Source organism: Peromyscus maniculatus, chromosome 10, assembly GCF_049852395.1.
Source record: "Peromyscus maniculatus bairdii isolate BWxNUB_F1_BW_parent chromosome 10, HU_Pman_BW_mat_3.1, whole genome shotgun sequence".
In the NCBI taxonomy this organism is placed as follows: Eukaryota; Metazoa; Chordata; class Mammalia; order Rodentia; family Cricetidae; genus Peromyscus; species Peromyscus maniculatus.
Window position 1 is genome coordinate 76,910,731 of NC_134861.1, and position 14,274 is coordinate 76,925,004.

Sequence of the window (14,274 nt, forward strand, 5' to 3'; positions counted from 1 at the left end):
ATATATTACTGAGGAAAAATACTCTTCTGAAACAAGATAGTTTTACATTTTTAATATTCTACAGAGCTCTTACTATGCAAAGCACATCAATATTCATATCATTCTTTATAATTGTCATATTTTCAACTAGGTTCAAACTCCTTAAGCTAGTTCTACATTTTCCCTCTTCTTTTTACACATATAATTTGCATGTATCTTAGTAAATCTGAAGAAAAACTTGTAAAAGTGAAATCATCAGATCAAAAGAGTATGCATTTTTATTTATTGTAGAAAAGTTTAACCATATGTCAGAAACTACTAGTCCCAAACTCATGCGTACTCTATAGTACTTTGGATGCTGTTTAACACACTAGTGTGGTTTTGTTGCTTATTTTTTTTTAACCAGGCCTCACTCTCAGCATCTGGTATTTCTGTTAAGAAGCTGTTATGATTTTTGAGTTCTCCTAATTTTTGGTATGTCAGATTCTATTTGCTTCATCCTTAGTCCTCCTATAGATGATGCACGGCAGACTCTATAGGTGTTGATAGCTCCTTATATTTAGAATTCCTTGTATGTAGACTCCCATGGAGATACTTTGCTATATATTTTTGTTCTGGTTGCAAATCACGAAGTTTTATCCCAGTTTCTCTACCTTTCTAAAATGGCATTATTTTAAAGGATCCAATATGTTGCCTATCAGAGTCTCTACAAGGTAGATACATACCATCTTAAATTAAGGAGTGTCAAATGTCCTTTTAGCTAATACAGTTTATGTGTTGTAATGCAATATATGAGTGTTTGTAGGGTATTGTTTGCCATATCATGGCTACCATTAGATACTACAATATTTTTCAGCCTTGGCAGTCTAACAATTACACAACTGTATGTCGCTTTTATGTCACCTTTATGAATGCAACTTAAGGAGGAGGAGATCATTTGTCTATTCCCATGTCTATACAAGGCAGTCATTATATCTTCCCATTAATTAATATTTGTATTTTTAAACATATTTCTAACAGGGTAGTAATCTTTTGCATTGACACATTTTCTTCATACATTAACAAATTGGTGAACTGGGTTTAATGACTATATTTGATGTAGTAATTTATACAAGTCACAAATGTTCTAAATCTTTTGGGATTTTTTGTAAACATTTAAATATTCCATAATCCAAAGTTATTCTTTATTTTTCTAGACAAATGAAAATCCCACACTTGACACTTTCAGATTACTAAACTACATTTGGATTTACCAGTGGCGTTTTGATCATGATTAATCAAACTGCCTTCCTTTGTTTTTTGTAGTTAAAGCTACCTAAAATTCTTGCCAGACAATGCTAGAGTATCTAAGTACTGTGTTTACTTCAGCATGTTTTTTCATATTTTTTCCTTCTACTCAATAAAATTTAGCTGCAATTTTCATTTTTCCAAGAAAATAAGTAGCTTTCTTGAGGTCACAGTGGTAGTAGAGGCTGAATTTAAAATAAAATCTGCTTGGCTCTAAAAATCTGTCTTCTATTTACACAGTTTCTTTTCAAAATCCACTTGTTTTCATTCAGAAAGAAAAACAAATCTGTGGCATGTACTGCATGCCGGGATTTTGTGCAGATCCCTAAGACTACAATGATAAGTAGCTTTATTTCTGACTTTGGGGATTATTGCATAATACCCTATTGTGCTTTCATTCCATATTTCCCTCCAGAAAAATTGTATGTAAATCTCTATAAAACATTTCATTTAAAGTGTTTTTAAACTATAAAAGCAGGCATTTTAATATAATACATATATCATTTGGGCACAAAGACTCTTTCTAAGATAATTATTGTTTAGATTAATTTTAATCAGCAAAGAATAATTCTAAAAGAATACAGTAAAGTTTTATACTTAATAAATAAGGAGTATCATCTTTTCTAAAAAACGATCATCTTTGGAGTTCATTCATAAAGATCTTAAAAGCTGGTGTTCCCTAATTCCTCTTTAAAGATTTACATACACGGAAACTACGTTAAGTTTTTTATCCTCTTTATATTAGTATTTATTGCTACATATCAAATACCCTCAAAGTTACTTTCTTAGAGCCAGAATGATTAATCCTTTCACTTTAGTGAGGTGGGCTGAGCACTCTGCTTCTGGGAAATGTCAAGGTGTTTTGCAAGACTACAGTCATAGTGAGCTTCTGATGGGCTTCCTTCCCAAGTTTGCCCATGTCACTGTTGATGAAATTTGGCTGTTGGTGACTTTTGGGCAGGAGGCATCAGTTTCTCTAGGGACTTCACTTCTTTCATTGCTGTCGACCATAGGCAGCTTTTAATTCTGTACCAATTGGGTCTCTCTATAGAGAAACTTACAATTAGACAGCTTACTTTATCAGAGCAAGAAAGCAATCCAGAATACAGTAGAGGCACATTAGCAAGATGGCCCTCACATTGAAAGCTAAATGGAATAGTTCTGTTCTAATCCCATAACTGAATACAATTCTTTCAAAGCAGGTCACCCAAAGTTGGAGTCACCCAACATGCAGGCAGAAGGGAACAGAACAAGGCATGTAAAGTATGAGGTGAGAGGCAGCACAGGCATCTGCTACAGCTTTTCATCTGTATGATTTTGTAACACCAGTTGATGTGTAAAGCAAAAGTAGCAAAATTAAGTCAGTATGATGCAATAAAATTCTGTTGATGACAGCCATTATGGGTTTACTATATGCTCAGTGCTAGGCTGGATATTGTTCAGCTTCGATGTCACTTAATATTCTTGCAAGATTACTAGAATGATACTAAGGGCTAATTTATAAGGTCTGAAGAAAACCCATGTAAAGCTGGTTGTGGTAGTGTATATCTATAATCCCAGTGTGCCTGTGATGAAGTGGGAGTCAGGGACAGGACAATTCCTAGAAACTCACAGGTCTGCTAGTCTACTGTTTGGAGTAGCAAATAAAAGACATTATTTCAAACAAGGTGAAAGTCAGGGTTGACATCCAAGGTTCTCTGCCCACCAATACATGTATCATGACACATGTGCTCTCTGTCTCTGTCTCTGTCTCTCTCTCTCTCTCTGTCTGTCTCTCTCTTCTTGCATAGATATCATACACATGAACAAAGTTTTTTTTAAGAGTTTAAGAAGTTATATAATTTTCTCTCATTCTATTCAAAGAAGTTAGAGCACTAAGGATAATAGAACTAGTAAGAACTAGCCAGCCTATTTGTAATTTCATGATTGGTGTTGCCATACTGCTGCTAAGATATGTTTACATACATATAAGAAAAATATATACAGTCTTTTGTCTAAACATTGTAAACTAGTCATTCTCTAATTAATGTGTTTATAACTGAATTTCAAGACCAAACTATCTTCTAAATAGGACTTTAAAATCTCTGCAGAAAAAATGCCAGCTATGAGTTAATGTCCATATAAACACACTACGCAGTTAGGCTCTGCTGCACAGAATGCTTATAAGTCCACATCAGTTATTACTGTGAACTGTGGAAAAGCCTGAGCAGACTTTTTGCAGATAATTATACTGACATTCCTACTTCATTACTTTTAATAGAATTGAATTGGTAGTACTCATGCCAGCATATATGAGCATTACCTTCAGAAGGAAGACATGTCACATGTCCTAATTCTCAACTGGATGGACAGCTTTTGGCAGGAGGTCACTTTATAGCATGAAGGACATTTCAGCTAAGGGCTGAGCTTTAATTAAAATGAGATAAATTTTAAAATGATTTCAGATGATCCCCTCCATCTAGCTTAACTGTAAGTGAAAATGGTCAGAGGACAGAAAGTGGTTATATAATACAGTTATGTGTGCAGGCGACAGAAAATGGTTACATAAAACAGTTGTGTGTACAAGTTTGTCATTCACATCAATGAATATCTAGGGTTTACTTGCTAACTGATTCATCTCAAAAGAGAACTAAAACATTTGGTAATGTACACAGATAGATAATAAACAGGGTGTAAATAGATCATAGGTAGATGATAGATAAACTAAAATATAATGATTGTGTCTTAATTAAAGTTTCTATTACTGTAACTAAACATCATGACCGAAAAGCAAGTTGGGGAGGAAGGAGTTTGTTTGGCTTGCACTTCAGCATTGCTGTTCATCACTGTCTTAGTTAGTGTTTTTTTATTGCTGTAAAAAGGCCCCATGACCACAGCAACTCATAAATAAAAATATTTAATTGAGATGGCTCTCTTACAGTTTCAGAGATTCAGTCCATTATCATCAGGATGGGGAGCATGGTAGCATGCAGGCAGATGTAGTACTAGAGCTGAGAGTTCTACATCTTGACTCAGCGTCAACAGGAAGTTGACTAACTGTCACAGAGTGAAGCTTGGGAAAAGAGACCTCAAAACCCACAGCCATAGTAACACACTTCTTCCAACAAAGCTACATCTCTTAATAGTGCCTCTCCCTTTGATGGCCATTTTCTTTTAAACCAACATTCCACTCCCTGGCTCCCAACAGATTATATCCATATCATAATACAAAAAAAAAAAAATGCATTCAATCCAACTTCAAATGTCCCCATAGTCTATAACAGTCTCAAACTTATTTCAATGTCCAAAGTTTCTTCTGAGATGCACAACAATCTCTTAACTGTAATCACCTGTAAAAATCAAAATCAAAAAGCAGATCACATCCTTCTATCATATAATGTTACAGGATGTGCATTACCATTCCAAAACAAAGGGAAGGGAGCACAGCAAGGAAATACTGGCCCACAGCAAGACTGAAAACCAGGTAGGCAAACTCCAAACTCTGCATCTCTGAGTCTGATGTCAAAATGATGTTCAGAACTCCAATGCCATTCAGATTTGTTTACTGCAACACACTTCTTTCTCTTGGGCTAGTTCCACTCCCTGTAAGCAGCTGTCCTCTGCTCATGACTCTGCTCATGACTCAGACTCTGGTATCTCTAACATCTTGGGTTCTTCAAGACAATCCATGCTTCCATGCTTCAGTTTCACAGCTTACCCTATGGCCTCTCTACTAGGTTTCCATTCAGGGACAGCCCTAACACACATTTCTTTAGGTGTGAAGGTAAATTCTATAACCCATTTCTTCTGTCCTTGACTCTAAAGCCACAACCACATGGCTGAAGCAGCCAAGTCTGCTGTTTATTGATGCTGGAACATGGCCCTCTTGCTTAATTTCACCTATACCAGTTTTCTGTTTTCATTCACTGCCTAAGCTTGGCTTTCCTTAAACTTGCTTTTTAGACCAGGCCGGCCTCAGACTCACAGATAAGCCAGCCTCTGCATTCCCAGTGTTGGGATTAAGGCATGCACCACCACACCCAGCTCTAAGCTATTCTTTAGTTCCTTTTCACAAGTTTGAAATTTAGATAGGTGGGATCTTGCCCTGAGGTCACCACTCCCTATATTCACTTTCTCAAACCATTTATCTACTTGAACACTGGATTTAGCTTGATTCCACTTCCTGGTGCTCTTTTTCTCCTCAAAATCAACGTGTTGCAAAATTTACCCTGTGCAGCTTGCTCCTCTTCATTATAAATCTTTATTACAGTTACCACTAATATCCACATGACAGTCTATACTAGGCTGTTTCTGAGATTTCTTCTGCCAAAAAATTTAATCTGAAACGCTTCACTTTAGCTTCATGAACAAGGACAACATACAGCCACTTTCTTCACAAAATATCACAAGAACAATCTCTAGGCAACGTACTAAAATTCTTCTCTGAAACCCGTTGAGTGAGCCCACAGTTCAAATAAATCTTATTACTATCATCATCCATGCTTCTACTAGGATGGCCCATTAAGCAGTACTTAAAGTAGTCCATGGCTTTCATAACCCAAGGTACCAAAGCCCAAATTCCTCTAAACAAAAACGTGGTCAGGCCTATCACAGCAATATCCCAATCTCTGGTCCCAACTTCTGTCTTAGGTTTTTTATTGCTGTCGGGAGACAGCACGACCACAGCAACTCATAAATAAAAAATATTTAATTGAGGTAGTTCTCTTACAGTTTCAGAGATTCAGCCCATTGTCATCAGGATGGGGAGCATGGTAGCATGCAGGTAGATGTGGTGCTAGAGTTGAGAGTCCTACATCTTGACTCAGAGTCAACGGGAAGTCAACTGACTGTCACACTGAGTGAAGCTTGAGAAAAGAGACCTCAAAGGTGGCCCCCACAGTGACACACCTCCTCCAACAAGGCCACACCTCCTAATAGTGCCATTCCATATGGGGGCCATTTTCCTTCAAACCACCACAGTTACTAAAGGAAGTCAGGAACTCAAACAGGGCAAGATCCTGGAGGCAGGAGCTGATGCAGAGGCCATGTAAGGGTGCTACTTATTGACTTTCTTTCCCCTGGCTTGTTCAGCCAGCCTGCTTTCTTACAGAATCCAGAACCATCAGCTGAGGGATGGCACCACCAACCATTAGCTGGACCCTCCCCCCAGTGATCACTAATTGACAAAATGCCTAACAGCTGGGTCTCATGGAGGCATTTCCTCAACTGAGGCTCCTTCCTCTCTGATGACTCTAGCTTGTGTCAAGTTGACACACAAAACCAGCCAGTATAACACATAAAAATATTTTATCAACGATTGCTCTTATATTTGGTAATTAATAATATTAAGAAATATTAGAATTATTCTTTTAGGAAACAATCTTCAGTTATTGAAACTATGTAGTGCCAGAACTTGGGAGTCTGAGGCAGGGGCATAAATTTAGTTCACACATTCAAGACCAGCCTATGTAAAATTGAAACCATGGGGGAAGAAAAAAGCCAAAAGAAACAATCAAGGGTAACATTCAGCACTTCCACTTACTGATTTCTTCGTGATCCTCAACCCAGTCTGTTTTCTGTTCATAACAACTATTCGTCATTTAAAATCACTTCTTTAGATGGCTGTAAATAACAGTTGGGTACCATTGTTATTCTCTTACTCACTAAATTCTTAACTGCATGTATCCCTAGCTGAGAGACTTTTTCTAACTATTGACCTTTACATATTATTTATATATATTTAACATAAAATATATCACACTTCACAAAAATCTCTAAAATGTATCATTTAAATGATTATTATAAAACAAGCCCACATTTTAAAAAGTTAAGGATCCAAACTTTCTAGTGACTCATAAGCCCATTGTATCCTTCTTGCTTTTATCCTTCCTTGTAACATTAATCCCTTTTGTGGCTTTCTCATCCCTTAAAAGTGTTTTATGAAAAAAAAAGTATTTTATGCCTAGTTTTGAGTAATTTTTGGATTTCTTTCTTTCTTCCTTCCTTCCTTTCTTTCCTTTTTCCTCTTTCTTTCTTTCTTCTGTCTAAATTATGTGTTCAAGAATGCAAAATGATACAAGTGTCTATACTTAATCTTTATTGTTTTAGAGGATCTCTTTCGTTAACCAGAATGTTATAAATTGAACAATGAACTAAGGCTCACCATTGGGATAATCTCCAGTTTGGGACTGGGACATCAGTGTTATCTATCTTCCTCTATGCATCCTTTGTATATGTTAGCAAGAATATTTAAGTTTATTAACATTTTGCTGTGTAAGATCAAATTAATTTCAATACGACTGAATCTAAACTATTTTCAAAAGTGAATGTACTTGCATCATATGAATTTCTGTATTTCTCTTTCTCACACATTCAAATGATGCTATTTTGTTTTGCTTTTAAAATTGGAATGAGGTCTTACTATATTCCTAGTTTGGGCCTGAATGTTTGGTTCTATATGTTCCAGTAATCTCCCATCTCAGAATACCTGGTACCATGCTAGACTTCTTATTTCTCTTCTTCCCCTTCCTTCTAATCCTCTTGCTGTTTCTCTTATTTCTATTCTTATTCTCTTTCTCATTCTAATTAGTTTCTGTTGTAGAATATTAGTTAAAGATGTCTTACATTTGTTTGTGCTGTACAACATTTATTTAACGGCTCAAAGATATGTTGCATTCTTTTATGTTGCATTTGTTTATCTCTGTGAAGCTGTGTTACTTTGTCTGTCCAAAATATCTGATTGGTCTAATAAAGAGCTGAATGGCCAATCACTACGCAGGAGGTAGGAAAGGTGGGACTGACAGGCAGAGAGAATAAATAGGAGGAGAAATCTGGCAAGAGATCAGGGAGTGAGAAAAGGAGGAGAGGAGGACATCAGGGGCTAGCCACCCATCTACATAGCAAGCCACAGAGTAAGAAGTAAAGAAGGTATATAGACTAGAAAAAGATAAAAGCCCAGAGGCAAAAGATAGACAGAATAATTTAAGAAAAGCTGGCTAGAAACAAGCCAAGCTAAACCTGGGGATTTATAAATAAGAATAAGTATTTTTTTGGGAGCTGGATGGCAGGCCCCCAAAAAGAATAAAGAGAGAGAGAAAAAAAGTACAAGTTTCAATTATGCTGGCAGCAACATACTATTGATCTTAATTTTAGTATATGTAGTGTTTTAATTGTCAAACTGGGCATATTGTAGAATGCCTAGTGGTAATGTGGACATTAATTCATATGAAATCCTTATTACTGTTTCTAACTCATAACTTCATATTTTTAGGACCTGAATTTGTACTTATACAGGCTGAAACTGTCATTTTCTTCTAATTGCTGTTTTATTTAACCTACAGAAAATTGGTGAATATACTTTCTGTATTTTAAAATGTTCACCTGACTTATTTTGGTTCAGGGATGCCTTCCAGAAGCCCTCCTACCGTGCACTGTGCAGACCCTTCCAGCACCAGAACACAGAACCTATGGACCTGAGGCTGACCCACCACCCACATTATCCTATGGTACCTGGCAGCAAAAATATGCCTATGTGATGAAGAAATCATGATATAAATATTTGAATGTAGAAACATGTACACGGAAAAATTTCCAATTAAAGTTCATAGTTGTAACCAGAGGTTTCAGTTCTTCTTTTAATTACTGATTTTTAAGTAATTTTTATAAGTTCTCTGAGAATTTTTTTACAGTGTATTTTGATCATATTCATCACTGACCCAACACCTCCCCAAAACCACTCTCCTTCCCTAACCATCCAATTCTGCTCTCTCTCTCTCTCTCTCTCTCTCTCTCTCTCTCTCTCTCTCTCTCCTCATCAAGTCCAATTTGTGCATCCCATATGCTCTTGGATATGTGGTCTTCTTGGGGCTTGCTGGATTTACTAGTGGTGACTCTCTTAAGAAAAGCTAACTCTCCGATCCCAGTAGCTTTCAAGTGCCAATAACTCCTTAGCTAGGGGTGGGACTTCATGTCCACACGCCCCAGATTTGCACTGGATTTGATTCTTCTTCATGCTTAATGAGAACACAGCTCTCTCTGGTCATTTACATACTCAATAACTCACAGACACAAATATAAATATTAAAAGTGTCTTACTCAAGAGGATCAGAACTTCTATGTGTTGCCTAATTATAAACCCATAAATATTATTGAAATAATCATAGGAGTATGTTTGGTTCTCCTGTTTCATGTATTTCAAAATGTAGGGGTACATTTTAGCATATCTGATGTCCGTTTTCCTCTTTCTCCCTGCTTATACTGAATATACATGTGTATATATGTATATATATATATTTGTAATATGATTTCAAACACTAACATTGATCAATGTAACATAAGGCACAGTTCACAATGAATGTGGCATCAGTAAGAATCTAAGTAATAAGCTCATCATTCTTGACTATTTTCCCTGCAAAGGAAAATTTTGGTGTCCTCAAATTTAATACCACATTTATGAAATATTTTAATGCTTTCCCAACTTAGATGGAAAATGTTTGTAAAAAACTACATGACATTACTATTGACAAATCACAGAGCTGACACTTTTCTGATTTACCAATATTGAAAGCCAATTTTAATCATGTTGAAAAATTGAATTATATTCCTATCTATTTGTCAAAAATCACCACAGTTGTTATATAGAAAACATTAAGAAATTTACAGGGAGAAATATTTAGAGAAATAGTGTTTTACATGATATGGTCAAAAGGCAACTTTAAAACCTGTTTATCTTTTGTGCTTAGGTTAATTTTCAGCTTTTCAGAACTCCTTTATTGTGATTTTTGTTTTTACTATAAATAAATATTGAGTATTTCACCTAATTTGTTACTGATTTTTTTTTAGTGTATCCTTTTCCTTAAAAAACAACCCCCCCAAAAAATAAATTCTGGTTGTCTTATAAACCCTGGATTTTTGTCTAATTCTTCCTATTGGAAGGAAGGATTACTTATTATAATTTTGCTACTAAATGTGCATAGAATGGGCTTTGCTGTGGAAATGTTTTTCACTTCTAGGTTTCCAAATTTTTACTGCTCATCTAACTGTTTTGTTCTGTGAAGATTCTTCTTGTAACATTTGACCATTTAAAACATGTCTTAAATACTTTTATTAATCAATAGAAAAATTAAAAATAACATGGTAATATTTAGTTGACTATATGTGTTACCAATATCTTCAAGTATCCAAATATTTCAAAATATAAAAAATATACAATGTTACAAACATTTTATCACATTTTTCACTTCATTTCTTTTCATGGTATTTAGTTATATACCAAATAATGGATTTCACGATGGCGTTTTTTGTGCATTTTTTTTTTAACGTGGGACAAGACAGACAGTACCTGTCTTTCCTGTCAATGCCGTCTCCCTTCAGACCCCTTCTTCCCTGTGCTAAGTCCCCCTTCTAGTTTCATGTCTTGCACATAACTCTGTCTGTGTCTTTACCTGGGTTTTGTAGCCTTTGTCACTGATCTCTGTCTTTCATTTTGCAGCAGAGACTACTTGTACAGAGTGTGAAAAAAATTCAGCTTTCTTTTTTTTCATAAAGAATGACATTTAAAAATTTTTTCTTTCCTTATGAGAAATACCTACCTCTGTCATATGTCCACACATAGGAATATGCTTTTGGATTTTCTGTTTTAAGTATCACTTTGCTCACCTTTAAAATTGCTGTTTATTAAAGTCCTATACTGTCTTACTTACTATGGCTCCATAATTATTCTATATAGTTGGTTGAGCAATTCCTTTTTGCTTTCTTTCTATTACTGTTTACTTTTGTATAAAGAATTTAAAATTTCTTGTCACGAATCATGAAAAAACCTATTTTACAGTTGAAATTATAATGGATATGACTATAATCAGGAAATATTCTACTTTCAAATACATTCTTTGTAGCCACGAGCATGGACCATATTTATGAATATTCATGTAAAGATCAGCCCATAGTTATTATTTTTACAACTCAATTTCACATTATATATTTGCTCTTGGAATTTAATTGGAAATTAATCTAAACAGCATAATTGTTTATGATAAAGACTTAGTAGTGCACTTGAAGTTTGTATTGTAGTTATGCTGACTACTTACAGGATATGATGTCTAATATTTTCTTGATATTAAAATTTCTGCCATAGCTTTACAACACCCATGTTACTGAAAAGATCTGTTTAATATAATGTATGAATTCTGTTCAAGAATTAAGGTAGATGGACTTATTACCTACTTAATTAGAGACTTCATTATTGGATGTTTACAGGAAGTGTACTTGGCTAAAGTCCAAAAGCTGGAGATGTTTTCATGGCATAGCTTATTTGTAAATATTGTGCTTAATTAGGATAAAGTTTAAAGTTGTTAAAAATAAAAGGATACCTTGAATAATAAGTAAGACACCAAAGTAATTTTTTTTTCAGTTTGGGGAATCAAATTCATGATCTCATACATGCCAGATCAGTGTTCTAACCACTGTGGTACATATCCAGCCTAAGTCATTTCAAATCCTTTATCTAAAGAAAACCATTCTAGCACCGTGCCTACCAGTCAGCACACATGTATTGTATGTGCATATGTGTGTGTGTGTGTGTGTGTGTATGTGTGTGTGTGTATGTGTTATATCCATGTATGTGAATAGGTATGTGGGTACCATCACCTATGTGTGCGCATGCAGAGTCCAGCAGTCTATATTGGATATTTACCCCTATAACTTCTCAACTCATCTACTGAGATCTCAGGTAAACCTGTCATTTGGACAAGACAGACTCACCTTTGAGCTCTCCAGGTCTACCTTCATGCCTCACCCCCAGCTCTGGATAATGCAAACCTATTACCATGCCTAACTTTTACATGTGTATAGAAGATATGAAGAAGGTTCATGTGTTTATTCGACAGGCATTTTACCCTGTGAGCCATCCCTGAAGGCCCCCAACATATATTTTGTGTAAAAAAATTTCCTCCTTATAATGAACTCATGGGAATCTCAAACACACATGAAAATAATCAATATATATCTAAAAGACAGCTTAGGTTATGTGGACACTGTATTCATCCACTATATCATTTCATTGATTTTTCATGTCACTGAATATGTCTCTAAGTTTAAAAATTGTTATCTTCATTTATTTAGAGCCCAATTAAGATATAACAGATATACCATAACAATATTTGAGGTGACTATTTTACAGTGATGTGCACATACATATGTAATACATTGTTATATAAACACTCATGAATACTTAGTGCAGCTTATTAGCACTTCATCTAAATAACCTGTTATTATGGTTCTCACTCTCATATGCTTTTAGCTGTACAGACATAAAGTACATTACACTTTAAAATATAAACTCTTTAGGTTGTCTGAAATAGAAATTCACTCAGCTCAAGCAAAAAGGTAATTTATTAGGATAGCAACATTCCTAAGTCTGGGGAGCTGAGTTGGAATGCACCATACTGAAGGACTCAGTAGGCTCCTCTCTTGGGGCCCCAAGTTTGCTTTTCTCCATCTGACCAGAGTTCCTTTTCTCGTTCATTGTGGAATAGTTTTTCTTTCTCTCAGTCTCACAGGTAGAAAATTACCACATATGCTCTACAATTGATGTAAAGTTATGAGGTAAATGAGAAATACTGAATTAATACGACTAGATCTCAAGTTCCTAATATTTGATAAAGTTGGTTGATGCAGGCTCCTCCTTGCAGTGTGAATGATGGTCAGCTTTGAATGTGGTGGCTGGTACACTGCCAGTGTTAATGGGGAAGAGGAGAATGTTTTTAGAAAAGAGAGGCTGTGAGACAATTTACCAAGTATGAGCTGGACTGGCAGCTTCTGTGTGTTTTTAATTCTTGCCATCCAAACTTTGGTAAATGGAACAACACATGTGTTACCAAAAAGCCCATAAGAAACTTAGAACCTCAGACTAAGTCCTTCTGAATCAGGGTCTGTATTTTTTTCTCAGGTGATTTGTATTCATATCAAACCTTAAAAACATAATGGTTCTCATCTGTTTAAGAGCTCTATGATCCTGTGAATAGTACATTTTGCTTTCAACTAGAATGAACATTTATTTTATAACTTTCTGACTTGATCTTTTACATCCTGACAGAATGCCTGTCAAGTGTCTTAAGAATCTATTTTACACCAGGTGTTGGTGGCACACACCTTTAATTCCAGCATTCAGGAGGCAGAGGCAGGCAGATCTCTTAGTTCAGGGCCACCCTGGTCTACAGAGCAAGCTCCAGGACAGCCAGGGCAGCACTGAGAAACCCTGTCTCAAAATAAACAAACAAACAAACAAACAAGGAAACAAAAAATGTATATTACAACTTTTCAATAAAAATAGAATCTTGAAAATGAGTGTTCTTTAGTGGAAAAGAAAATAATTCAGCATAAAAATCCTGAAGATTGTTTCAATCAGCTTCAACTTTATGTGCAAAGGTTAGCATGTGTCCTCTGATTATATATTTATAACTTCTTTGAATTTTACTACTATGACATTTGAATTAATTACCAACAATAATAGCTATATGGATGACTGTGATTGAATCAAGTAATGTAGGTAGCTTTGATGACAACATTTAAAATAAGGGACTCCTTGACTCTCAGGCACAAGGTACTTTTAATTTCTCATAACATCTTAGTTAAGTATTATGGGTGATTATTATATGACAGAATCTTTTCTAATCCTTATATATAGATTTTATTATTTATGTTTTGTCCTATGCATATTATAGTCTACCATAACTAAAATTTTGCAGGCTGAGTTGTTTTCAATCAGGTTACCTTATTATTGTTTGTTTTAAAATCATTGTGGTATATATTTTGGTGCTAAAATTTGGTACTAATTGGATTCAAATTTGAGTGCAATCTGTTACTAGTTACACAAGCTTGAGATACATATGTAAAATTCATAAGGCTCAATTCATTGTCTACACAAAGAAATGCTAATAATTAATTAATTATATTCTATATGGAATAGTGATGGTTAAGACAGACAGCATATAGATCCTGGGATAGGAAAACCATCAAAGGGGTTAGGTTTTA

At 35.2% G+C, this 14,274-nt stretch overlaps 1 protein-coding gene across 2 annotated transcripts in view; it reads left to right on the plus strand.

Annotated features, from left to right (window-relative positions):
* Adgrl3 (adhesion G protein-coupled receptor L3) overlaps positions 1-10,059 on the plus strand; it is a 747,948-nt gene extending 737,889 nt beyond the window's left edge. Inside the window, exon 25 of one of the 2 annotated variants that reach the window (XM_076546504.1) lies at positions 8,645-10,059. In XM_076546504.1, the coding sequence (XP_076402619.1) occupies positions 8,645-8,721 (77 nt within the window). In that variant the 3' untranslated portion in view covers positions 8,722-10,059. The remainder of the gene's footprint in view (positions 1-8,644) is intronic. The other variant, XM_076546503.1, reaches the window with a different exon arrangement.
* The last annotated feature ends 4,215 nt before the right edge of the window (positions 10,060-14,274 follow it).